The sequence below is a fragment of the Amia ocellicauda genome, chromosome 7 (assembly GCF_036373705.1).
Source record: "Amia ocellicauda isolate fAmiCal2 chromosome 7, fAmiCal2.hap1, whole genome shotgun sequence".
NCBI classification, from domain to species: domain Eukaryota; kingdom Metazoa; phylum Chordata; class Actinopteri; order Amiiformes; family Amiidae; genus Amia; species Amia ocellicauda.
The window spans coordinates 45,886,614-45,914,064 of NC_089856.1; the positions used below are offsets into that span (position 1 = coordinate 45,886,614).

The 27,451-nt window shown below is 51.0% G+C and overlaps 1 protein-coding gene across 2 annotated transcripts; it reads left to right on the top strand.

Annotated features, from left to right (window-relative positions):
* The first annotated feature begins 152 nt into the window (after positions 1-152).
* Positions 153-25,990, top strand: LOC136753633 (protein bicaudal D homolog 2). Of its 2 annotated transcripts, XM_066709910.1 has the most exons (10): positions 157-306; positions 3,628-3,941; positions 8,214-8,426; positions 10,094-10,246; positions 11,381-11,851; positions 13,328-14,176; positions 14,348-14,527; positions 15,676-15,827; positions 21,014-21,395; positions 23,807-25,990. In XM_066709910.1, the coding sequence occupies exons 2-10, from the start codon at positions 3,723-3,725 to the stop codon at positions 23,810-23,812; spliced, it is 2,625 nt and encodes an 874-aa protein (XP_066566007.1). In that variant the 5' UTR covers positions 157-306; positions 3,628-3,722; the 3' UTR covers positions 23,813-25,990. The 2 variants fall into 2 exon arrangements, with proteins under 2 accessions (XP_066566006.1, XP_066566007.1); XM_066709909.1 differs by having other exon boundaries at positions 153-306; positions 21,014-25,990.
* The last annotated feature ends 1,461 nt before the right edge of the window (positions 25,991-27,451 follow it).

Here is a 27,451-nt window from a genome sequence, read left to right on the forward strand (position 1 = left end):
CTCACACTCTCTTTGGCGGTCTGGGCGGGTCTAGGGGAGATCTGGAGAGACAAGGACGAGAGCCAATAGCTATCGAGAGGCCCTTCCACCCGGCCAATGGGGAAGGGCGAGGCGGAGTGAGGGGCGGGCGCTGCGCCTCTGTGTCTGCCGTTGGGCGCGCTAGGAATTTCAAACATTTGGACGTCAGGCGGAGCGAGTGACAGCGGCGCCGACATCGCAGACAGCGCGGAATAAAGCCAGCAAACACGGACACCCGAGCAAGCGCCGGAGCATGATCCCCGGAGGGCGGCAGAGCAGGAGTTAAAGGTGGGGGTCGTTAAAGCAGCGTGTTATTAATGGTGCGTGCTTCCGCGTCTCCACGGCCGGGCGGGCAGGTGGAGTCCCTCGAGGTTTAAGTTTGCAGCGGCGCCACTTCGGTGCAACATCCACCCAGCAGGCGTGCATTAAAAACGACCCTGAGAAAAGACACGGTGTACATATGCATGTGTGTAACTGGTGCCATAGGAGTGCCTGCTGATGTTGCGTGGCTTTAACGTGTGTGTGGGGCTCTCCAAACCCCGACACCGAGAGAAGCGTGCGCTCACCCGGGAGTTTGCAAGCTGTCTGCTGCCGGACCGCTGTGGGCTGGATGCCTGGCCGTGCTGGGGCTGCTGTGTTGGCTCGGGTTGTTATGCTAACGAGGAAGTAAGTGCCGGAGATGGGCTGCTGTGGTTTGCTTTCTATGCACTGGTCGTTGTGTCCACACCGCGCTGCAGTTCGGTGCCCGTTGTCGGCAGCAGAGCCCCGGGCTGTACTGTAGCTCCGCGCCGCGGTGACGCTGCTCTGCTCCCGCTGTGTACATTTCGCCGCTATATTTATTTTGATGGCAACTCCCGGACGGGCACACCCTGCTCCCAGTGCTGCTGTACTTCCTATCCGCACGGCGTGATGTCAGCCTTTCCGACGCGGCGTTTGGGTCGCGGTAGTGGGTTTAAGTGGTCAAACACAGACGGGACCCCTGTCCGGTGTCGGTCGGTCTGTCGGTCGGTCGTGCTCCGCGCTGACACGGCCTGCGGGCCCGGAACTCGAGCGCCGTGGACCCCCGCCTCGGCCGGCTGTCACCCGGCTGTCACCCGGTCCTGAGCTGCCCGGTTCACTCCAGCTCTGCGAGGCCGGTGTCCAGCGCCTGTGGCCGCAGTGTCCGGCTGTACCTGTGCGGTGCCGTTTGACTGTGAAGAGTCTTGTTACATTGTCTCCATTTGCGTGCAATGTGTCTATTTCCTGTTTCCAGCGGCCGTCAGAAGTCGTTCACACGGGAGGCGCTTGCTCCTCGCAGGCTTGTTTGTAATGGGATTATGTTGTCTTGTCTTGTCTTTAGGTGTATGTATTTAAATCCCAGCCGTCTGCTGAAGTGATACGTCTCTAATTTTCCACCGAAGCGCTTAAGTACCGAGGCGGTGCCCGTGTGGGCGGCTTTCCCTGCCCTCTACCTGCTCCACATTGTGTGGCAAATGCACTGACCATGGCATCACACGGGGGCTGGTTAGCCTGTGTTGTAGTAATCGAAGACGGCATTTAATTCTGCTACAGGTGTACCGTCACAACAAATCTCTTTTAAATAAACACAACAAATGCATTGGAATTTCTTACGCCTAACAATCAATCAATTAATCAATCAGTTTAAATGTATTCTAGCACCACAGATACACAAAAAGCATCTCAGGGTGCTGCACAGATTTAAAAACAGCACAACACACACATAAAAATAAAATGTTCTGATAGCTGTACAGCCTTTTCTAATTAAAATGTTTAATGTTTTAAAAGCCAGGTCAAACAAGGTTGCTTTTAAGCAAGATTTAAAGAGCCGTATTGTTCTTATTGCTCTAATGTCCCTGGGAAAACAAGCCATAGATAAGGTCCCCAATATTTGTATTTGTTTCTGAGCAGATATCCCTTCTCCAGTTTAAATGGGAAACATTGTAAAGCTTTGCAAAAGTGCAGTAATACAATCAGTACAAAATATAATCACTCATTGTACTAGGATATATACTTAACAAGTGCAGACATAATAATAATATCGTTACGTCCTGTGCCAAGTAAATAAATAAGCAATGACATTTGTACTCTTGACCATTATTATTATTGGTAGTAGTAGTAGTAGTAGCAGCAGTAGTATATATGATGTATGTTAATGGTGGGTGCGCAGAAGGAATGGCTGTTATTATGCCAGTTATTATGTGCAACATGACAGATGTGTTCATGTGTTGATTGTCTAACATGCTGACCCAGTGTAAATTAGTCTACATTGTACCTGAGCACCACACTGTCTGTAAACTGCTTGTAACTCGGCCCCCTGCTTCTTGGTTCTGAAGGCATTGTATTCAGATTGCATCTTCTTGTGACTCTTGCCATGTGACTTGGGCAAAGCCAAGTAAGCATCCCATTCTCTCTCTTCCTCCACTTCATGCCAGCACTATGCTTGGCTCGAGTCCGAGGCCTGGACTGTGATGCTTGTTCAGGTGCAGAAATGGCGAGCTCTAGATAAACGGTTTGGTCCAGATTATAGGTTTAAAGGCTCGTGTCCATGTTTTTGTTTTGTGTTGTTTTTTTCCTTTCCCCTATCGGGTTTATAAACACGCCTTTAAGAACACATGATATCCGTGGATTTTGCCTTTCCTGTCCTGTTGCCAGCCTACAGTCGTGCATTGGCGTGTTGCACGCTCTCCTGTGAATTCCATGCAAACGCCATTAATCCCGGTGATATTTCTGACACTTCGGGAAGGGGGGTATTGTACAGTACCTGTCAGATATGCCACACACACCAGGCCGGATTAAAACTTATCTCAACCAAATGATGTGCAGGGAGAAATGTATTCGAAGAAACGTTAGTGACTGTATTGTTTTCAAAGGTTTTTACATCGATAGCTCAGATTTGCAGTGCACAGTGTGCGGGGATTATTTGTGTTCGTTGACAGTTTTAGAGCAAGACATGAAAGCAGCTGCTGTTTTCAAAAGCGGTTTCTATTTTCAAGCCTGTCTCGCAGTGATGCCACGAGCCCCCTGTTTTCTAAAACTCGTGTTGTTACTGGGTTGCATTGTGTTACTGTGTTAAACCAGCAGATCTATCCGATGTAAACTGGCGAGTCTTTCAGAATTTTATAGCACAGAGTCTCTCTAAATCAGCGTCTCTGGGAGGTCTTGGATTTGCTTTGTTTTGCAGCCTTTCAGAGATCTGGGTAATGTGAGCAGAAAGCTTTGTTAAAGGGAAGTCCTCATCACACAGGCCCTGTAGTATCGGTGTGGCATTGACCTACTCTGTGCGGTTATTGAAGGCGTCACTAGCTCTGAGGTGAGCTTAATTAGCTGTTCCTTAATCTTTGTGTTGCATATCCGGGGGATTAAGCTCCGTGGATCAGTGCGTTTTAATTCTTTGGTCATTTGATCCTCAGCTCAGATCCGTTTCGCAGGGCCTGCGCAGAACACCGGTTGCCTGCGATCGGAGCAGCAGGGGTTTTTGAGTCTGAAACGCACATCTGATTGAGTTCTTGGAAGCGAATGCCCATCATCCAATCACCATAGATGCTGGAGCAAATCGAAATGCTTCGTGGATCCCCTAACCAAGGTTGTTTTCCTGTTTTTCCCCGCCAGGTCTGTCTGTCTGTCCATGGGTCTGGGTCGGCGATGGCCCTTGCCAGCGAGGTGAAGTGAGCCGGTCCGATACAGACTCGCGCCGGGGTGCCACGATGCTGCAGGAGGGCGTCGAGGGGGCGTCGGTCGAGGGCTCCCTGCGGGCCGAGGTGGAGCGCCTGACCTCCGAGCTGCAGGAGGCCAACGAGGAGAAGCTGCAGGCGGCGCGCTATGGCCTGGCCGTGCTGGAGGAGAGCGCGGGGCTCAAGCAGAAGTACAGCGACCTGGAGAGCGAGCACGAGGCTCTGAAGCAGGAGCTGCAGCAGCTCAAAGAGGTGAGCCACCCTCCACGATAACAGTGTTGTGATTTGGCATCGATGTAGTGCCTTTACCTGGTGGCACAGTGGAGCAGGGGTTTTGTCACAACTGTAGGGAATCGGGATCTTTTTTTAACGGTGGCTTTAGTTAGTTTGTTGTTGCTCCAGCTTCCTTCCAGGCTCCATTTAGGTTATCATCAGCCTGCCTCGTCAATGCACTTGCCTCTTATTGATTAGATTTAATATGAAACGTCTGCTGTAGTTTCTCCTGCAGGCAGCAGTGTTTAAAAACTTGATAACGCATTATCTCAGCTGATATCTGCTCTCTTTCAAAAACGGGTGCTGGGAATGATTCAGCACAGGGGAGGAAGTGTGTGTGGGGGTCAGCCATAGCCTTCAGCTGCCCCTTCTCAGTTTTAACCACTTGACATCACCCTCCCCCCCGCACCCACAGGCAGTGATCTCTAAATGTAGCTACTCCCCAGGACCAGGCCGGCAGAACATCTGTCACCGTGTTGTCACTGTCCAGCCGCTCTGCCTGCTACGATTTATCTCCCTCTGGTCTCTCTGGGTTTTTGTTTTGTTTTTCTTCCTCTTCTTTTCAGATTCTTTAACTCCTTGCACAAAGACTCGGTCTGGTGCGCCAGAAGGACATTTACTGCCCTGCCTGGGGGGATGTGATTTGCAGGGATGTTTTATGGCCGTTGTGGTGGCTGTGAGTAGTTGATGTTTGGATTTGGCCAAACGAGGGGGGTGGTCTCTTCTGCCTCACCTTTAAGTCAATGGAACATCGTATGCAGACAGCTTAGGGTCCCAGCTTGACACAACAGAGGCCGGGTAAATTGGGGTCATCTATTTTTGTGAAGGCTGTTCAATGCTTGTGACACATATAGGTCACACTGGGTTCTTAGGGGTTAAAGGGACTAAATATAAAGTTTCAGGGCAGAGTGAGAGTTCAAGCATTCATATAAGCATATAAATGACTTCCGATTATCTGACACGTCTTTATCCTGTGCAATTTATATGGTATAGCAGTCACTGACACACTACAATCCTCTATATATACAACATTACAAGGCCTAAGAGAGATTGCATGTCTTAATTTGTTGTTGTGACCCATACAGCCCACTCTCTCTAGATCTAGGGGGTCCACACTCTTTACAGAAAGAGACGTGACTACTGAAGGGCTTGGCAAGGCTTTTCCGATCCTGCTTTGTGAGGGGGAGAGCTTTAAGTTCTATTTTGTGAAATGCTGCAAATTCCTTCCATCTCTGTCCGCTAAAACAAAGTCCAGCCTTCATAGCAAACTGTGCCGTCACCCCCCTGTTTACTAATCTGGATTGCTGGCCTGATATTTAATCTTAACAGCTAAAGTTGTCCAAACAGGTTCCAATCCAATCCAAATCTCCCAATCCTGGAAAACGTAGGCAGAAGCTGTGCAGGTATTACTTATTGCTTTGGTGTGCCCTCTGTGAGTCAAAGAGCAGCAGAGTGAAAAGGATCAGAGAGAATCCTATAGTCACCACTGCTAAATGTCTGAGACACTTAAGACGGTTTGGCATCCAGTTAAAGCAGTCAATCAATCTGTGTTTGTACAGCCAACCGGGCATGTCTGCCGTATGCGTTTCCTCTTACACATTTCCTAGGTAACTGATGCTGTCAGCACCACTAGATCATGTGAAATTCCTCCCGCTCAGCTCGCATGTCTGTGCCGGGAAAAAACACCGTGCTGGGCTGCTGCCGCGGCCGTTTCACCTACCTGTCCGCTACGGTTTAGTCTGACATTCTCCCAGAAGCCGAGGTAACATGATTTCAGAACCGCGTGGAGTTGGGATGATGTGGTATTAGTGAGAGAGACAACCCTTTCATGTCTATACTACTTTAAGATGCCTCTAATAAGACACATTAGCCTGAAGGTAGTGCAGTCCCAATCTGAGAGAGCCACTGGCAGACATCCTTTCAAATGTGCAGTTGAACATGTTCAAAAGGCTGCTGAGATGCTAAAAAACTGAATTTATAATCCAAGGAGGAGAGACATGCAGGGCTGAGAGCTTCCTGAGTGCTCATCTCTGTGATTGTCTGTACAGCAGGCTGAAGGTGTCTCCCAAAGGCAGTCTGCTGATCGGACTACAGCAGATGTTGTACTAAGAAAAACAAGTGCCCGCTTTTATTTCCTGGCCCCACTCTTCTGTGTGTTTGCAGTGCGCACAATCTCGGTTTGTCCACCGTTACCAGCCAGGTCTTACGGCAGTGTGCATCGGGAGGTTCCTCCACACAGCCACAGTTGTATGTCAACAGGCTCAAACGGGTCTCGTGTGTTTTGTGGCTGCGACTCTCCCCACGCTTGTGTACAGTAACCCGATCGGGCGCAGGATATGGCAGCAGGGAACTGACGAGCGTCCATGGCATCAGTTTACAAAGCTTGACCCTCTCGGTGCGGCCTTCATGTCTACCCATTGCCAGGGTCCCTGTGGAGTCAGTCTTACTCCATGTGATAAATTATTACGTTTTCTTTTCCTCTTTCTCGCCGTAGTCACCAAGTGTACAGTAAAGCCAGACATCCACCGTCTCTCACAGACTGCAGGTCCTCGTAATGTGGCTTGTAATCTTGGACTGCAGTCTCTATCTGGGGATCTTTAGGACCGAATACATTAATTTCATGTTAATATGGTGCTTTACATGGCATGCTTGTTATTTTTCAGTAAGGTAATGCTGTGTTAGGTTGTGCATTGCTTGTTTACATCTACGCACGCATCTGGGTGTACTGCAGAATCAGTTTTATCCTGGTTTGATTGAGTGTGTCGTAGGGCATGTTGTAATCACTCTGACTAAAATAGAAAACCAAAAGCCATCTGCTTATGAAAATGAGCGAATGTGCAGTCAGTCAGTTTGGTAGAGCTCCAGTGCTACAGATATGATGGAATATGGTTTGTTCGTTATTTGGCCAGATTTCTCCTGTGGTTTTCCACTGAAATTTAAGGGCAGGATTGAGGGATTCCTAAATGGAAACGAGAGATGTCACCATTTTCTGCATTACCCTCTGTATTTAAACTTTCCTCTTTTCATGGCATGTTATTAATTATGTCTTAATTTAAAGCATTCCTATACAGCAAGGAAAAGTTGCCTATGGCTTAATTCAGTCAGTGAGTTAATAAATAAAAAAACATGTCAAATAACAACCATGTGGTCAGTTCTTCTGTAGCGTCCAGCTTCAAATTAGGGTTTGACAGTACATCTTCACATTTTAATGTTATATGTTTTGTTGAATGCAAATTTGAATGGGCCTGATAATTAAAATAGTGTGTTTTAATTGCTGTTGGTATTAAGAGTTGTTCATTATTATTTGACACACAAGCCATCTGGATGTGTGTGCTAGGAAACCTCACACGGTCGACTTAGCAGTGCTTCAGTGAACCAGACGCTAACGAGTCTACGCCAGTTATTTGCCTGACTCTTACACATTTTTTCCACTGACTAGTACCAACGTTCGGCTGATGATTCATTGTGGCCTGAAAAGACGGCATAACCGCACCAAAGGGGATGTGATCCGTCCCGTGGTTATTTGTGTTCCTTGTTTAAAAATATCAGTAAATAATGTAACATAGTAACCCTTCCTCAGCTGTGCTGAAAGAGTCGCCAGCCCGGGTGTCTCGCTGCCTGGGTTACTGGAATGAGGTGACATCACTGATGGGGCGTCAGTGATTTGGCAGATGCTCATTACGCTGGCTCGCTGGCCCTCAGTCCTGAAGTTCCTGGTTCCTCGCAGCGAGAGTCCTATTGTCTCTTCCCAGTGGTTGCCTCCGGTTATTTCAGAGGAGGACAGTAATGGGCACAGTATTTACCCAAAAAACAGACTTCGCTATTGTGACCCCAAGCCGTGCACATTCCCACAGATCACACGCGCACACGCTTACTCTGTGCTTCTTAGTTCCGCCACACACACGGTCAAATATGTTATTGTCATCCTGCATATCGTTTATTGCAATTTGCTTCATGGTTTAAATAGTATTGTCATGATTATTGTTGATTCAAGCAGGAACGTATGAAATTCCTTTATTATTTGCTTTCTCGTCTGGTTTCCTGGCAGTCCTGTTAACGCCTGATGGCACACTGAACCCACGGCTAAAATAAAGCCCTTTTAGTTTCAGTGTTGGAAGTCTAGAACAGGTCTCCTGGGAGACATCAGGCAGGACAGGACCCAACGCCTGTGTCTTGTCACCACACGTTTACTCCTTCCTTCACCTTGACTGCATTTGATTTGATTTGCTGTGGGCGGTCTCATCCCCCCAGGCCCTGGCCGACTCGCTGAGCAACCACAAGAAGGTGACGGCGGCGGGAGAGAGCCGGGAGGAGACGCTGCTGCGGGAGACGGCGTCCAAGGAGGCGGAGCTGGCGGACAAGATCGAGGAGCTGCAGTCGGAGCTGCGCCAGGCCCGAGTCTCCCTCGCCAACGCCCAGGCCGAGAGCGAGCAGCTGGGCACGCTGTCCGCGCAGCTCAAGAAGGTAAGAGGAGCCGCGTGCATCTCTCTCGCTTGCTCGCCTGTCTTCGTCTCTGGGGCTGGGAGAAGCCGCGGGACACTGCTTGAGTCGCCATTACCCCCGCTGTGAAACCGTGTTAAGTGTTACAATCCTGTGGGTCTGTGTACCAGGGTAAACGTGCAGAATTAGAGATGGCAGGTGTTTACCCCAGCTTCCTAGGAGAAACACACCAGGGGGCAGTTGCGTCAGGGTGGAAAACCCCATTTCCTTCTCAGCACAGAGCTGTGTTTCCTGCTCAGGCTTTGTGTTTTGCTGCTGCACAGCTATGCATTTTTCATGGGTCCGGAGCAGCCTTGGCGGCAGCGCTGCGCAGACGTCCTGCTGGGTGTCTCGCTCGTTCGGCCATGTTGGCGTGTCGCGTCTGGCTCTGCCGCCGCCTCGGGGAAGCTGCGCGGGTGCTTCTGAAACCACACTGGTCATGTGATCGAGATGCATGCTAAGGCAGATGCGGCAGATTCATTTCCTCTGATTTAGAAGAGCTGAATGTGATCCCATCCAACCAGCACTGATGGTAAACTTCAGTATATATCCAGCACGACTGTATGATTTGTGAATATTTGTTTTCTCTTGAGTGTAGTTGTATGTACATGTTATCTTACTTCCCCCGGAGTCTACAAATGGGTGCTGCCGCAACACCGTAAAGTCCTGTGTTCACTTTATCGCAGGGTGGCCACAGTGTTGTTTAGCTGGCTGTACGCCCTCACGAGTGATGTGCAAGGGAGAGCTGCAGGATAAAAGGGCTCTGACATCCTCCGATTAGATGTAGCTTCCTGCATCATGTAAATAACGTTCATTTACTGGAAGAGAAGGATGACCCGCCTGCTCTGTCTTCCCAGCAGAAGACCAACAGGACTTGGGCCTCTCTCTAAAACCTAGCACGAGTTTGAGAGATCATCTACGTGCTTTTGAAAATCATGCCCAAAAACCGATAAACCTGTTCTGGGTTACGTGTGTTGACCTCCCTGTGGATGTAATCTGTCATGTTTTTAATCCAGTTTACGAGATTTACATGAGATAAATAGCGCTGACCATGAGTTTGGCTGAGCCAGGGACACGTTTTAATTTACAGAGATTATACTCCACAGTGTTTTAAAGCCACATTGGTTTACGAGGGAAAAACATGGATTGAGGTCTCCAATCCAAGTATGTTTAATGTTGACGGTTCACCAAGCGCTTTCTGAGGGAGCTAAGAGATTATTGTAGAGATAGTCACACGGGAGGCCATAGTGTGGTTAGAGGCAGTGCCATTGATCACAGGGAATGCAAATCAGTCGTGCCCTGGCCTTGTTTGCTGTAAATAAGTACAGCATTATCAGTCTCCCCTAATGCAGACCTCCTGTTTCTAAGCTCAGGCCTGGAAACCAGAAACTGTCAAGTAAACATGCTTCAGGGAGCGTCTGTGTGCCATGCCTCGCTTATGTGAAACAGGGAAGGCTTTCTCTTTAAGTGGCTTTAATAAGAAATGGATTCCCGTAACCGCTTCGTGGTAGTGCATCCCTCCGGTAAAACAGGGTGTGTTGACCTCCAATTTTCACTGCCCTTTTGTGCCGGGCGTTGAGTGGAATGTGTTAACCCTCTCCCCCTGTAGGACCCTCCCCCAATAGTCCCTGTCTGACTGTCGTGTGTTTCAGGAGTGCGAGTGTCTGGAGGCGGAGAAGGGCCACCTGCGAGACGAGATGAAGGAGTACAAAATCCGTGAGCATCGGCAGCTACAGGACAACGCTGAGCTGGAGGAGGAGAACATCTCCCTGCAGAAGCAAGTGTCTGTGCTGAAGGAGAACCAGGTGAGAGGGCCCTATTTCAAGATCACCAGAGTCTTCCATCCATCCTCCCTTCCATTTTCAATTGGGCTCCATCCCATTGTTTTTCACTTTCCCATAGTCCTCCCTCACACCTTGGACTCAAGAGGGACAGATCGAAATGGCCGAATTTATTTATTTATTCCCCTTGAAAAGGAGTTTTGTCCTTTGTGTGTGGAGAGGCGAGAGGCGTCCTTATCTTATGACTCAGGACATTTTTGTGATTTGGGGCAGTTCTGCGGAACAGAAGCTCTTTGTCAGAGCCGGAGAGTTGAGAACGGTAAACAATAACATCACACAGGGGGCTGCGACAAAGAGCGAGTTATGCGCACAGGAACACATGATGGATCCCGATCACGCTTAAAACTAATTTGCAATGTAACGCCAGCATCCCTCCCCTCCACTCCACTCCCTCCAGTCCCAACTGGATTAACCTCCACAAACTCAAAATACTGCACCAGCAAAAATGAAATGATCGGAATTGATCGCAAGGTCAGGCTTTAACAATTAATTTAGCCATGATGCGATAAAGCAGTTAAAAATCATGCCTTTTTGTTCAATAGGATACTACCTAGGGTCTGGTTGCATAAACATAGACTAAGTCTTTGTTTTAGTGTAATTATAAGTCAAACTAACGATAGACACTCTGTTAAAACCTTTCCGTAATACAGTCTTTCCTTAGACTGGTCTTGGGATAAAATAACAAAGTTAACATCATCGGCCTGCTGTGTGTTCACTGTGCGGGCTGTAAGAGATGGGTAGAAATGATGGCATAATAGGAGGAATCATCCATGTACTAAACACAGCACAGAGTTAATAATAATGATTAGTATTATTTATTCCTTGCCCAACGCCCTTATCCAGGGTGTCTTCCTAAAACGTCCTAAATACAGCACGAATTTACAAATCAGGCAAAATACAAATTACAGTTTCGAAATTACAGAAGTGCAGGTAAAATATACAGTAGGTCATTGAAGTCTATTTGGGAAGGAGTCTCTGATTTGGGGGATTAACGGTGGGCGGGACAGGAGTGTGAGAGCCAATGGGAGGAGTCAGTATCAGTGACACGTCTGACTGACTGACTGACTGACCGACTGACCGCCCGCCGTTCCCTTCCAGGTGGAGTTCGAGACGGTCAAGCTGGAGCTGAAGAACAAGGAGGAGGAGGTGGAGGTGCTGCGGGGGCAGCTGGACGAGGCGGGGCGCCTGCGGGAGATTGCCGAGCGGCAGCTGGAGGAGGCGCTGGACAGCCTGAAGGAGGAGCGGGAGCAGAAGAACAGCCTGCGCAGGGAGCTGTCGGCCTTTGCGCTCAATCCCTTCGACTCCGTGAGCAACCTGCAGCTGCACCTGGACGAGCTGCAGCTGGACGACAGCCAGGACGCGGGCCGGGGGGGCGAGCAGGACAGCGGCTTCACCGGCGGGGGCGGCGGGGGCTCGGGCTGCCCCCCGCCCAAGGCCAACGGGGTCCTACGCTACTCCACCCCCCGCAACAGCGACGTGTTCCTGCGCCCGGCGCCCGGCCTGGTGTCGGACCTGCTGAGCGAACTGAACCTGTCCGAGGGCCAGAAGCTCAAGCAGCAGCTCATTCAGGTACTGCCCTCTCTCTCTGTTTTGCTTACCCTCTCTGTTTCTGTCTCATTTTCTCTCTCACTATCTCTATATCTCACGATCTTTATATCTCTTAGCCTCTCTATCTCTTTCGCTTTCTCTCCCTCGTCTATCTCCCGGCCTTACTTGATTGCTTGGCCTCCCCTCTCCCTCTCTCCCTGCTCTCCTCTCTGGACTCTCCTCGTCACAGGTGAGCAGTTTCATGCACCTCAACACGTGCAGTAAATAAAACGCAACAGAGACATTTGAGGACGGTTTAGAAACAACGTGCCTAAACAGCCTCATCCCTCCGAGAGCGCAAAACAGCGCACAGGTCCACAGCACCACTCCACGTGATGCACGTTCTACTGCACTGGGGGAGGTCTGGACTGCTTGAAGGTCCTTTGTTTGAAGAGCACAAGGCCGGGTTGTCCTTCTCTGTGACAGTGGAGCCTGGCTCAGATCAGGGCCTGCGTGTCTGTCGTCTGCAGCCAACGCGTTACTCGTTTCCTGCATCTTGAGCGTTCAGAACCACATCCTGCCTTCGCGCACGAATAGCTCGCTAACAGAGTCCCCAGGAGCTGCTCTCCCCCCACCTGCGAGTCTCTGCTCAGTGTGGGAAATAGATGGTGTGTGTCTGTGTGTCTGTCAGGACGAGCTCTACAGCCACCCATGCACACACTCGAGTCAATAATGAGAAAAACATAATGATTGACTCAAAACTTTAATGAAACGATTGAAAACCACTATCCTAGCTCTATATTGATACCTTTACGGCGTGCGTGTGCTAGGAAAACCACGTCAGTCAATGCTCCCTCTCGAATCAATCTTGAATATTATTCTATCCGCTCATCTCTGTCCCCCCCGCCCCCCCCCCCCCCCACGTTCCTTATTGTGAGGGAGGGAGGCTCATTTTCCTCTTTCACAGCTCTAGCTTTGTTGTGCAATACCGTACAAAATGGATGGCTGAGGTGATGGTCTTTCTCCTTTACGTTAATCTTTAATGCAAGACAGAAGTGCTGTGCCAACCCACGTGCTGTAATGCGCTCCCGTGTAGGCTATCCTCCAGGAGAGATTCGAGGAATGGATTGCGCTCAAAGAGAAATGAGTGCTTCCTCGGTGCTGTGCGTTTTTATCACTTTGCCCAGAAATCCGCAGTAACCATTTGACTTGAGTGGTCTGAAATATCAATAATGCACGAGGTCTCATTCTTCCACAGTGTTCTGATGTTTTAATTGATCGCTGTCTTTGACAACAGTCGACTTGAATTGAACATCGACTGCCAAGTAGGATTTTTTATTTGCTAACAAATACATTATAATTATGAAGCAAAGCAGTCACAGTTTACAAACCCAGCTCCTGATGGCAAGTGAGATATATTTTCCTCCAACAATGCCCAGCTCCTCCCTGCGGGCGAGACGAGATCGCTCGACATTTCCCGGCGACCTTTTCTCACTGGATTCTCTCTGTCTCTCGCAGGTGGAGCGGGACCGGGCGGCGCTGGCTGGCACGGTGCAGGACCTGCAGAGGCAGCTGGAGAACACCAAGGAGGCTTTGTCGGAGCAGCAGGGCCAGAGCAGCAGGCTGGCCGAGCAGCTGGTGGCCCTGCAGGACTGTCGGAGCCCGCCGGGGAGCAGGGTCCGGCCGGTGGCCCGGCGCTCCGAGAACGGGCTGGAGGAGAAGGCCGGGGAGGAGGAGGACTACTACGAGCTGGAGGTCAACGGGGCCGAGGTCCTGGAGTGTCGCTTCCGGGCGACCAGCGAGGAGCTCCGGCATCTCCGGTGGGATCTGAAGGAGGCGGGCGCTCGCTACACCGCCCTGGAGGCCAAGCACAAACAGGAGAAGGAGCGCTGGCGGGGCGAGGCCCAGGAGCTGGCCGAGAAGATCCGGCAGTGCATCAAGTCCAGCCGGCAGGACCAGGAGCGTATCACCGAGCTGGAGAAGGAGATTGGGGCCACCAGGAAGGTGGCCACGGACTCAGAGGGCCACCTCAGCATGGCGCAGGACGAGCTGGTGGCCTTCTCGGAGGAGCTGGCCAACCTCTACCACCACATCTGCGTCTGCAACAACGTGACGCCCAACCGCGTCATGCTGGACTACTACCGGGAAGCCAGCCGCGGCGGCCGGGCCCACCACGGCCCCCTGCGCCGGAGACGCTCCTCGGACCTCTTCGGGAAGATGCTGCTCAACCCTGAGGGGGACAGCGGGGGCAGCGGGGAGTCCTCACCCGTGGGGGGCAGCCCCAACTCACCCACGCTGGACTTCCGGGACCCCACCAACGTGCGCAACCTGGTGGCTATCATTCGCAACCAGATCAAACACCTCCAGGTAGGGCTAAAACTAGCAGAGGCCCCAAATGATGGTCAGACGCGTGACGTCACTGTGATTTTGTCCTGGGCATGTGACTCGCTGATGTTGTGGAAAGCCAGGGTCTGCTCACGTTATTTTGCAGTTCAAACTGATCAATTGTGGATTCCCTACCTCCCCCCTGCCCCATAGGTGGCAGTGGACCTGTGCCGGAAGCGTGGCACCCTGCCCCCCTCCCCCGCGCTGGGGGTCCCGGAGACGGAGCGGGATGCGGAGGCGCTGCTGGAGGAGGTGCTGAAGCTCAAGTCGCTGCTGAGCACCAAGAGGGAGCAGATCGCCACCCTGAGGACTGTCCTCAAAGCCAACAAGCAGGTAGGGCGCGCGGCCGGGCCGGGCTGGGGTCCGTTCGGTCCCGCAGCCGGCACTTCGCTCGGCGGTCTCGTCTCGTATTACAGCATCTGGAATTCCTCTGAAATGTCCCTGGAAGTTAAAATATGACATAGGCTCGCAAATTTAACAAGTATTAGCTTTTAACTTCAACTAAATGGGTAATGTAGACTGTATGATTAAATATTTGTTTTAATTCTATTCCGCACAAACATCTGTATTTTTAACGTTTTAACAGGGAAACCACTCTAGACTCTGGTCAATTGTACTGTTTTTGTTTAAACTTACATGTACAATAGTTCCCTCGGCCACAGTGAGAGGATTTAGGTGGTGGTGTATTATTTTTCAGGAGAGCGCAGTGGAGCCAGTGCAGGGAGAGCAGCTGCAGGTAGGGACATAGAGAGCAGGGACTGTTTTATCTAGAACAGTGCAGGGTTTTGCAGACTTTTGATTTGAATGATGGTTGTTTGTTTAAAAAAAGACATTAAATGGTACATCAAGTATCAATCAACATCTCTTGTGTACCAAATGTAAACCTTTGAAAATTGACTGATTATACAAGGAAACAATATGACGTTACTGTATCGAGAAATAATGCGGTTGCAGGTGGAGCTTTTGAGAGATTCTGGGTGAAGGGAAAAGCTTTCTGGTCTGTAGAGGCTGGACAGTCCAGTAAAATACCCGTCCGTCTTCGAAAAGCAAAGGTGACAGGTTCTGAATCCGTTCCAGCCCATCAGACGCAGTGGCCCGATGGCGTCTTGTTCAGAGACTCTATTGCTTTTACGTTTCCTCTGATCTAAAGAGGAATAAGATCCGCCTCCTGGATTTCGATCTCCGGCCCACCACGTCTCCCTCCGCTCCCTCTCGGCAAACCGCGTCTCCAGGGCTGGATTCCCCTGCCGTCGCTCTTCTTTGCCAGCCACGATCGTGGTGCTCCAACGGTGCGGGCCGTGAGTGACAGCCATGTTCATCGGCCAGATTGGTCTGCACGCCTTCCTGCACACCTGACCCCTTTCTGTCAGAGCGTTTAAAGGCATTCTCTCTCTCTCTTTTAATATGTTCAGTTAAGAAGATATAAAATAATGTCTGTCTGTCTCACTCCCCCTCTCTCTCGCTCTCCTTCTCCCTCTCAGACCGCAGAACTGGCCTTATCCAACCTGAAGACCAAATACGAGACGGAAAAGAGCCTGGTGTCGGAGACCATGGTGAAGCTGCGCAACGAGCTCAAGGCTCTGAAGGAAGACGCGGCCACGTTCTCCTCCCTCCGGGCCATGTTCGCCAGCAGGTCTGTACCCACAGCACCGTGCCAGCCTGACCGGACCCTTGCACACTTGCCTACACACACATGAACTACTGCAGACTCCTGTCTCTCTAGGGCAAGATTACCCAGAGAAGTTTACCAGAGGACTGAGTCTCCTGTGGTCCTGCCCTAGCCGGTGCAGAGCCACAGTGACATGAGTGTGTAGTCCAGGGAAAGGTGCATATCAAAGCGTTGGCACTGTGCTTGTAGCGGGTAGCGGCTCTTCAAATTCCTGTGTGCGTCGGCCGGCTACTGCGCTTACCGCACCGCACCACCCTGTCCTCTCCTGCCTCTATAACAGAGCGCGTCCGGACTCTTCCTGTCAGAGACCCCCTTCTCAAGGCAGCCGCGTCCAACCAGAGTGAGAAGGAACGCTCCAGAAAATAACTGGATTCAGGGGCTGAGGCTGAACCACACTAATGATCATGTCGTACACTAAACCTATAAACCTCCTAAAGCTCCGCTCTTCTGTTTTTAAGAGCTTTATCTCGCCAGGCAGTCACTCGGCGATAAAAACAAAAAGCTTCCGGCGAGAGTGACCTGGCCGAGAAGGCAGCGCTATCGTAATGTATACCTCGTTCACACATCCAGTCTTTCACATCAACGTGCTGTTGACAGATACGCACACCTGACACCTTTTTTTAAACCGCGAGTCGTTATCTGGAGTGAAACCCCCAGTGATCCCTGAGAATCCCTCTCCTCGGATCAGTCAGACCCAGGTGATTGTTTATTTCCTTGACCGAGGAGCAAAAGAAGCCGACCTAAAGCCTTTTCCCCTCCCTCAAATGCTTTGGACAGATGTTTGCTGCGAGTGCGTTAAGTGTGGTGCATGATGGGAAGGCATTTCTAACCGTTCCGCTTTGATTTTTGCTTCTCTTCGCTTTGCTTTTAAGAGTCGCTTCTGGTCTTGAATCTTGCTTTGCGGATCAAACACGGCCCAGCAAACTGAGTGAAGCCTAGAGCTAGTGAACGATTTTCTCTCTCTCCATGATTCTATCTCTTCTTTTTAATTTTTGCCTTTTTCCCCCCTGTTCTTTTCTGTTGTCTTTCTGTACTGCTGTGTTTGTTTGTCCTGTGTCGATATCTATCTCTCTCATATATATATATATATATATACATACATACATACATACTGACCTATGCAGACTGGCCTCTGTTTTGGAGCAGGGCTGCTCAGTTGCCAAGCTAGACTGATCAGATCGCAGCTTCCTCATCAGTCGGTTTCGATGACGCACTTTCTCAATTCCACACAGCCTCGGTCCAGCTGCACCGGAGAGAAAGACACTAAAAATGAGAAGGCGCTTCCTGTGTCCAAAATTGATCGTTCCCTGCTGACTGAATTCAGTTTTGGCCGAGAGTATAGTCTCGGCCCTGAGGTGGACACTCGCCTGTATGTACTGTGTGTTTGTGTGTGTGTAGGTGTGTGGGATGTTGTAGCTGATGTCTGATTTTGGTAGGCAAATTAACTCTGCCTGTTCTATGTCAGATCCAAATTAAAGATCGTCTGTGCAAATGCAGACGACGCTAATCAATTCAAACGCGTATTGTAGATGTTTTTATTCCACTTCACGATCCACATCCACAACGTCGCCTGCAGTGGCTTCGACAGGTTGCCTCCAATGTATGACATCATCGCTGGATCCGGCCTGGGCCTTAATCTGACACTACAGTGTTTCGGCCAAGCGAGATGGAGGCCCTGTGAGTCTCGGGGTCTCCAGGGCCCATTGTCCTAATCAATGGCCGCTTTGTGTGGACCTGGAAGACGATCTTAAATGACTCGGCTGTCTCTCTCTCTCTCTCTCTCTCCTGTTTATTTATTTTCTCCCGATGGAAGAAGCTCATTAGCAGCGAAATTGTAGCGTGAGAGACACCACAGAGAACGTCAGAGAATCGGTCGCTTGTTTGCGGTCGTCTTTCGGCCACGTTGGCCCGGGCTGACCTACAGGTGGGGTCTTTGCCAGGCTGTGTGTGGAGCTATGCTATTAAGTGAGAGACGGGAGATAGGAGACGGGAGTTTGTGTGGCACAGTATAAGCATCCGGTGGAATATTTACCAGGGTAAAATCTGCATGGATGGGTGACCTGGTCAGACTGTGAGTGGAAATGGAAGTTTTCGAAAATTAAAAAGGGGTTCACAGATCCTCCGCTGCTCTGGCAATCCCCGGCCGTCCTGATCCCAGCTCTCTTGCCCCCTCTCGCCTTGGCCTTTCCCCTGCTGGAAAAATGAGTGGATTATCCAAAAGCCTTTGTTCCCGGCCGACCTGCCGCAATGACAGCGGGGATGAGCTGGCCAGTTAGCAGAGGGGCAGCGGCACACTGTGACCAGAGCAGTCTAATCAGATTATTCCTCCTACTGGTTCCCAGGCACACGTGCAGGAGATTACTGCGTTGCACACACTGCGATTTAACAATTAACCCCAGAGGCTGCTCTGCGGCCAGACACACACATGCCCTACATAGCCGCCATCCTCGGGACTAGAGGGGTGAGGCCACAGATGAGCCAAGACACACATTTCTGTTATTGATCTATCTATCTAAACATGTATTGATTTATCGCATTCATTTAAGTGTGACTATTTCTTCTGCCTTGCAATATTCTGTTCTTTACTACTGAGAATCCCCTCGCAGTCCTGGGAAACATAACACTAGGCCTCGATATCAACCCAGCAATGTTTAATTTGTGTCAGAACAGTTGACCACCCCCCCAACCCCTGTGTCTTTAACGCCCTCCCGTCGCGGCCCTATAAACCCATTACCGCAATAGGATGTGCGCCCTCGGTGCCGAGCTGCAGACGCGTCCTAATGCAATTGTCCCGTGACCGGCTGAGGGTCTTAGTGGGGCTGCTGACAGGACCGAGAGCTCCTGACAGAAACCCTTACTGAGCACTGAGGCCCGGAGGCCGACCTAATGGTTATAGATGAGCACGTCGGCCCGATATTAAATCAGCTTCCAATCTGTGCAGAGCGCTCCCAGCATGCCTCATTCCCCGTGAGTCAGCGAAAGCGAACAGGCCTGGGCATGCGTTTCTGTGACAGAACACCCACGGGTCCATAGAGGGGGAGATTTCAGACCCTCAGCTGTCCAACCAGATGGATTTTGATAGTAATCATTTGACAAATAGCCTTTATTAAAAAAATAAGTTGTACAACCAAGTTGCTGACTGTCTCAGGTGTGCTGGGTTATTTGCAAATACACCGTTATTCGCCCGTTTGCTCTATCAGACAGTCAGTCAATCAATTAATCTCTCAGTCATTCGTCAGTGTTCTGTGGAGTCTCCTGTTTGGTAACAACAATGCTGTGATCGTTGTGTTGTGACATCATCTTACTCCAGACTCGGAGTGTAAGAACCCCAGACTGAAAACGATGCGCTCTGATTTCTGAGTGGCATTGCCAGTGTACTGTGCTCTTGTATACCTGGTAAGTAAGCGGCTTTGTTTTGGAGTGCATTCGAGTGAGTCTGTATTGCTGTGATCTGCTTGTCTCCCGTCGCCCTGTGCCCACAAAGCAAAAGCAGTTTGGTGTGTGAATCTGCATGTGCAATAAAGTGGGTCCATTTTAAACTGTAAATATATATAGCTTTGAACTTAAATGTATTTTATACATGAAAGTGGGAAATAAAATGCACACCTGAAATCCCCTAGAACTGTTGTGCAGGATCACAGAATTCAGCCCCTGCGTGCCCCCGTGTGTAAACGCTTCCACACTGGGGTCTGAACTGGGTCAACATACTTTTATGCAACCTGTCTCAATCCTGGACCTCTTGCCTTCTTGAGCCTTAAAATGGCCTCTCCCCAATTTTATTTTGCAATCCCTCATACGCGCTTATCATAAACCCTTGTAAATACACCCTGGTAAATCCCCCAAATCCCAATTATCTTGCAGATTGAAAGGAAAACGGCTTTGCGGAGCATTATGGTTTAAAATTAGTTTTTCCTCTTTCCGCCGATTTGAAACCGTCTGAAGGTCTTTTATTTGGCTTCTGGATTTGTGTCAGGACCCCCTTGTGACGATGAGCGTTGTTGTCCCGTTAATCCGCTGATGGTACCTCAGGTGCTTTCTGTAAAACTGCCCCTGTACTTAATTTTGTGTTGAGATGGCAGTTTGCACCCTAGTTTGTCCAAAGAGAAAATAAGATCCTTGGTGTTTAAAATGCAGCTCTGCCTGACTTTTTGCATGACGTTCTGGTGGCAAAATCGTCTCCAAGCCTGCTTACCACCGAAGCCAAGAAGTCCAAAATAAGGAATAAAATCCAACGTTCCCAAATCCATCCTAAATCACTCCTGTCCCGGGTAATCCCTGTTTTCCCAAGGAGCTTAGTTTGGACATTGGGGAGGAATCTGTGTGGGCGGGTCCGAGTTTGAGGGATTTGTGCTGCTCGAGATATCGCCTTCCTTTCCTTCTCTCTCTCTTTAAGATCGCAGGTCACGAACGCTCGCTCGGTAGTGCTGCTAGTGCAAAGTCACCGTCACCGCTGAGCTCCTGCTGAGATGGGGTTTCTAGTGAGTTAGTGAGCGCAGAGGTCACATGCTGCTGATTAATCGGCCTTTCAGCTGATCAATCGGCACAAACTTCTGCAGCATCCAAGGACTGTAGACGAAGCTTGACAGCCCGTAGCTCAGGGACTGTAAACGTGTGCGATAAAGGCCACGGACAATCCATCAGTGGCAGATTGTTAGTTGTGTACAAGACTCCTTCCCACAATGCAGTGCAGCAGTGGCAATACCAGAGTTGTTTTGGGTTGTGTGTGTGTTCTCCAACTTGTGTCAGCGTTTTTTTTTGTTTTCTCCCCCCCCCCCCGTTTCTTTTTCCTGTAGGATGTACTTACAGTTACAGGCAAGTCTGCATTCAGTGCCTCCTGCTTCCCTAGCAATTAAATACCTGAGTCCCTTACTAATCACCCAGCTCTGCCCAAACGACTCGCTGACTCCCAGATCCTAACTCGCCTACCTGTGCTCGGTCACAGAATCAATGCCTGACTGCCATTTTTCTCTCTCCCTCTGTCACTCTTCCCTCTTTCCCTCTCTCATTTCCTCTCTTCCTGCCACCCCCTTTCCTTTTGTCTCCCTCCCTACCTCCTCTCTCCTCTCCATTTTCTCTCTCTGCGCCTCTTGCTCCCTGCCCCCCCTCTCTCTTTCTCTCTCTCGCTCTCTCTCGCTCTCTCTCGCTCTCAGGTGCGATCAGTACGTCAGCCAGCTGGACGAGATGCAGAGGCAGCTGGCGGCGGCGGAGGATGAGAAGAAGACGCTGAACTCGCTGCTGCGCATGGCCATCCAGCAGAAGCTGGCGCTGACGCAGCGGCTGGAGGACCTGGAGTCGCCCCACCAGCACCACCTCTATCTCGGCTCGGGCGACGGCAGCCCCCGGCGCTCCCGGGCCAAGCAGCTGGGCGCCTCCAAGACGGGGCGTGCCTCCCGCAGCCCACGCAGCAGCCCGGCACGCCCCCCGCTGCGCCACAGCCCCCGCTCCAGCCCAGTCCGGACCAACGGCAACGGCGGCGCCGGCGGCAGCACCAGCCAGCTCCGAGTCCTGTCCCGCAGCCTGCACTCCAGCCCTGTAAGAATCGGCCAGAGCGGCACTAACGCCGACCCGCTCGCTCACTCCCTGCTCAACCTGCTCCCCGCTGGGACGGCCCTTCCGCCCTCCCCGGGGGCCGGCCCTGGCTACAGCCCGCCCGGGGACACTCGAGAGGGGGACACCGGCCACAGCCAGCGCCTCGGCCGCCCTGTAAGGACCCCCCCTGCCGCCCCCGAGCCCCGTAGAGCACAGTCCCGCTCCCTGCAGAACCTCGCCCCCGCCAAGTTCGCGCTGCTGGCCGCCCGAGAGGCCACGTTCGTCCGGAGCCGCAGCGTGAGCAGCATCCTGGCCAGGGACCCTCCCGTTCGAGGGGCACAGCACGCATCGTCGGGTTCCCTAGATTCTGCGTCGGTCCGAACCAGCAGTGATACGGACGTTTCCGAAGGGGAGAATCCCACCAGTCTAATGAGAGACCCCCGTAACAGCGAGGCCAGTTCCCTCCAGAACCGTCCAGCTAAAAAAGCTCCCTTCCCGTCCCGAGAGGCCACCTTCGTCAAAAGCCGCAGCGTCGATACCTTGGGTCAGCCTTATCGGAAGACGGGTAAAACGCCCGGTTGCGTATTCCAGCCTCCCAAGACGCCCGGTGCTGTCGGCCCCGTATCGAGGGATGACCACAAAAGATCCGGGCGGTCTGTCAGTGATTCCTCCCCCAGGGGAGTTCAAAAGTCTCTCCTGAGCTCCGGCTCCAGGAACGCCGGTGTCCGCGCCTCCCCTCATGCCGCCGCCCTGCAGAGCCACGGGGAACCCGGAGAGGCCTCGGCTGCCACCGGTTCCGCCTCCGTCACGTCTAGCAGTTCTCGTCCCGGCAGGTCTAGACGCTCGTCCGTCGCCACCGTGGGCTCCGGCCACCTCCCACAGGTGCCCCCTCCCATCGCTGAGCAGCACGGTCCCGCTCCCGATCCTACTGGTAATGGCCGATCAAGTTCTCGTAAAGGCCAAGGAGCCGGTGACCCCAGATCTGGCCGGCCTGTCAAAACCCTCATTCCCCCCTCCGTCCTGACCGGCACTAGATCTCCCGGCACCGCGGTGCGTAGCGTGTCTCTGCCCCAGTCCCTCGAGATCTGCGACTGCACCGGAGCTGCCCCCGACGGTCCCCCCCACGGCTCAGCCCGCAGCCACGACGAAGCTCTCCCCAGGGAGACCGGGGGCCCTCGTTCTTGTGGGTTTATCCGCGGCAGGGACGGTCGGGCCCTATTCTTCGCTAGCTCGGCGGGTGGTTCACCGTGTGTCGTCCCGAACAACTCCCCCTCTTCCCCCAGGAGGTGCCCCACGCCGTGCGACACGCCAATCGGTGACCTTGGTGGTCCGTCCCCGGCGCCCGCCCACCCCTTGGCCGGTAAAGGCCGGGGTCCTCTCCCTGACGGATCTCCCCAGTGTCCCGGCCCCTCCAGTTCCTCCCTGGTACCCTCCCGCCGCTCCGGGCCCCCGTCCGACGGCCACAGGCAGGCCAGGGTGGCCCGCCAGCACCCTCCCGGACATACCAGGGGCTTCATGATCCACGGGGAGCGGCTATACGTGCTGGAGCCGCGCGGCACCGGGGGCCGGCCGAAGAAATCCTAAAATCCAGCTTTGGAGTCCATTAATACCATTCCAATCCCCAGCATCCTACGCCCCCATCGCGTCGCTCTCCCATGTGCTTGTGCTTTGCTTGGGTGCTCCTCATCTGTGGGTGTGGCGTTGTCTTTTAACTACCTTCCCCCCCTTCCCTCTGTGTCTTTCCTCCTCCAGCTCGAGAGATAGAGTAGGGATGGGGAGAGGGTTTACCCCGGCTCTCAGACTCCGTGCACAGAACAGGGTAGATCCCATAATAAGGATCCGGCCGCCACGGGATCCACTTACCTTATCGTTGACGGGATCGTGTTAAGTAGGAGTTTAGAAAGCAGGCCCTTGTTTGGCCTGGACGTTGGGCTGTGATGTCTTCTTCCATCTCTGATCCTATTGTTCCCCCGGAACGAGGGGCTCGGCCTGGTCAACCTGTAACATCCGGACTGGGAGGGACTGGAAGTTTAGTGTGATGAGCGGGGTTGTGTGTTTGGCATGACTTGTGGGTGATCAGTAAGTCGATTGCCACTCGGTGTGTTCGGAAGCACCAGACAAGATCGCTAGAGCTGAACCCGTAATGGCAGGACGTGAGAGCGTTACGCTTCACCAGATCTTCCCCCAAGTCTCCTTTCTCTTCTGTGTGAGCTTTAAATGACTGACAACTGCCAAACGAGTGCGGCTTTCCCCGAGTCTCGTGGTTTGTGTGTTTCTGCCCTGTGCCTGCTGTCCTCTCACGCCCTCTAGCTGCTACATTTGGTGAATGTCCTCTTGCTGTCTGTTCCATCTGTACGAAGTTGACGCATGGAAAACTAATCGGTGTTTGTTTTTGTTTGCTTGTTTTTTTTCAGCGTTAAAAACCCGCTTGAAAAAAAAAAAAAAAAAAAACCAAAGTGCACGTGCACACACAAGACTGCAATCCTCCCATCATCGTCCAAAGTCCAGTGTCGCTCCGTGGATCTGTCTCTGTTGTCATTGCTTCCCTGGCGATCGCCTCCCATCCCCCCCCATCCCCACTCCACCCCCATCGTCCTCCACCGCACCCGCCACGGCCGGGCCGAGGGGCGGCCGGTCCCTCCGGAGCGCCGGAAACGCCTGCAGCGCGCCGGGGACTCGGAGACGCGCCAGACAAAAGCGTCGTTTCTGTGGGGATTTCCTCTTTTCTGGCTTTTGCACTCAAACCCATGAAGGAGGAGGAAAACAACAGACGTCACTTCCAGTATTCATGATTTTAGTTTTTTCTTTACTTGATTTTTTCTGTTACAGATGTTTTTATGTTTCCGATGAAGGCGTGTTTGAAACGGACTCTGTACAGCCGGTTCACAGAATATCTTAAATATCTAATATTTGCGCAAAGCCGGTGAGACGCAACAGACCCTCTGGCTGTTGACGTCGGCTGCTTGACCGAGGGTTCATCGATACGTTGAACAGATCAGAATTATCTTTATTTTTAGTTTTGTGTCATTTTTGAAGACGCGGAACACAAAAGCACAATATGACTGTTTCTTCTTTGGTCTCGGTTTTAATGTGTGTATATATAGTTTTTAACAAAAAAAGTAAGATGTAGCTCTTTACAACTCAGTTATAGTGTATCGGTGGTCTTGGCTCTTCGGATGTGGACGGCTCACTAATCTCCCCCCCAATATAAACGGCACAGATGTGTCTTGCTAGCTGGAACTAACTGCCCTGTAGTATCTCTCATCGCCGACTCCAGCACAGTAAAGATGAGGAAAGATTGTAGTAAAGCAAGTAGAAATGACTTGGATAACTTACCGGCCGATCTTCAGTCCTCACTACTGGACTTTGAGTCGGGGGTCGGTCTCTCGCACCCGTCCGCTGGACTTTTAAAAGTGCTGCAATCATGTCACATCGGCATTAAGCGCCGCGGGGGGATTTGACACACTTGTGCGTGTTTGCAGACACAGGTCAGGGTGTAGGAAGGAGAGGTGAAAGGTGAAGGTCAGAGGCCTGTGTTGGACTAACTGAAGGAAAGCACTTGGTCTGTTTTGGGTTCAGTGGTCAGCGATTATTGATCGTGCTGCGCTGTGTGGGATTCGTGTGGCTGGAGGGCGCGGTGAGAACCTGATCCAAAGATCACAGACCACCCTGAGTGTCTGTTCGCTCTGTCATCCTGGCAGAATAGGGTCTTTGACTGTAAGTGCCTTGTTTTATTTACGATTTTTTCTCTTCTCTTTTTTTTAATGTACAAACGCGTCTTTTTTTTGGTCTTCGAAATAGACAGAGACACTTTTATACCAATTTCACTGTTTTAAAATCAGAATAGAAACAATGGTGACCCGTTCGCAGAAGCCCACCTTTGTAAACGCACCTTTCAGCTGATTTTATATGAAGGATCGACCGTTTGTGACAGACCCCCTTGCTTTGATGTTTTACATTCTGAGAGTGTGGTTGTCTGGCTGGCTATAATACAGTCGATCCAACCATTTAATTTTGCATAATAAAGTGCATTCCTACAAACACACGTATATAGTCCCAGTGCAAGGAATTGTTATATATGTATTTTAAAATGTTAAATTTCCCTCATTGCACCTATATGTAGGAAGTGGTCAGGACCTGCACCCTGGGGCTGTGTAGTGGAAAGTTAATTGACTCCCGTTAATGAAGGCTGGGGGGGGCAGGCAACAGGAAAGGACGGAGGCGTGGGCGAGGTCAGTTGGATCTGTGCATTCTCAGGTAAGATTCAGATCAATCCATCACGACTGGGTTGAGCAGCCCTTGCAGTCTGAAAGCAGGGCGAAAGCGACAGGGAGTCCTGCTGCTAAAGCTTTTTGGAACTTTCTTTTCCCTTTGACCTTTTTTTTCCCCCTTTGGTAGAATTATTTGGTCAAAACTAATTTCAGCATCACCTCCCGTCCTCCCCATTTCAAATGCACACATATGTAAACCCTATTTTGTTGTAACCATTAGGGTTATATTTTTCCAGTTGTGGGGGTTGTGTATGTTCTCTGGCTTGTGACTGTGACAGCTGTCAAGACTGATACCCGTGTCCCTGTAATAAACCCGCCTCCACTGTGCCTGCGTGTGTGTGCTGCTTTCAGTGCGCAGATACCTGCGTGTCCGCAGTGCCGCCAGAGGGAGACACTGCACCGTACTGGAGACGAGTCGCACATGCGCCATGCAGTTCATACCAGCCTGATCCCATTACCCAGCGGTTCCCAAACTGACACTGGGCATCTGATCTCTTTTGCATCGACCTACCTCTGAAACGACTTTTTCTGCACTTACACACACTAAACACACAGAGGAAACTGGCCAATCAGAGTAGAGCATGTCAGGCGCATCAACACAGCAGTTTATATGAGCTGATCATTCGGGAGAACAAGTGCATGAGTGACCGGCAGCTCCGAAGTGTAATGAGTGGAAATGAGCTCGCCAGCACAATGTTTGCAAATGCAAAGTTCTGAACTTAATTTTAAAATGAACACAACAACTTTATTAAATGAATTAGGAAACATACCTGTGCGTTCAAGTTCCAGTGAAAACAAAATATATAGCAATAGCCGGCTGTGTGTGTTTTAATAATTGTTTGTTGCTCCTCTTTCCTTTTCTGTCATTGCTAGTGTCGCAGAAATGTGTTTGGATTTTAGGTGGGTTAACACACCAGCTGTAGATCTGTGGTAGATTAATTGCACTGCACATGTTATAAACTTTACATGTTTTAATTTACTGTGTCAAAGTATTTCCACGCAGAAACTGAGAGGAAGTCACTGGTCGTGTGGCGCCGCAGATCTGCGCAGCTCTGCAGAATTGCACGGATCCCATTGGCGGAGTCGCGCAGATCTGTCACTGTCAGCCAATCACAAACAAGAAAATCCCACCCTCCCGTCAATCTTCATTACAGCTACATAGAGAGCCGATCAACCGTACAGGCTTTAAAATAAAATCATTATTATTTTAACTATCGAATGTTAGATTCACTTTGTTAGTGGCCATCTTTAACGAATAGTTGAATTTTCGACTATTCGGTCTCATCCTTAATAAATATATATTAAATAACTAGTACATCTGTATAAAATGGAGAGAGCGTCACTGTATCTTCTGTAACTACGTTGATTGAGGCTCATCCGCACTAGATGGAGAAAGACTAGGTCCATTAATAATTAATGTAAAATTGTGAAAAGTGAAATGCAAAGTTTGAAAGTATATTCATCCTTGGTCAACGTTAGGGCTTTCAAAAAATAAATAAATGGTAATATAAATATGAACGTGTGGGGCATGGTGGGGGGGCACCCAGCACGTTTGGGAACCACTGCCATAAAGAGACCCTGTGGCATGGGACGCTTCTCACAGGATCCCTGTTGTCTATATGGCTTTCTGTCCAGGTGCATTATCGATGGGCACTAACAGACACGGCGCAGACACGCCTGCCTTCAGTGCCCACCGGAGACCCTGGCAGCTGCGCAGACACGCCTGCCTTCAGTGCCCACCGGAGACCCTGGCAGCTGCGCAGACACGCCTGCCTTCAGTGCCCACCG

Excerpts from the sequence above, each read along its gene's own strand:
- LOC136753633 (XM_066709909.1), top strand. The coding sequence starts at position 3,723 with ATGCTGCAGGAGGGCGTCGAGGGGGCGTCGGTCGAGGGCTCCCTGCGG. Across the intron at positions 14,177-14,347 it reads ACCAGATCAAACACCTCCAG|GTGGCAGTGGACCTGTGCCG; the intron begins GTAGGGCTAAAA and ends CCTGCCCCATAG. Across the intron at positions 15,828-21,013 it reads CGGGCCATGTTCGCCAGCAG|GTGCGATCAGTACGTCAGCC; the intron begins GTCTGTACCCAC and ends TCTCGCTCTCAG.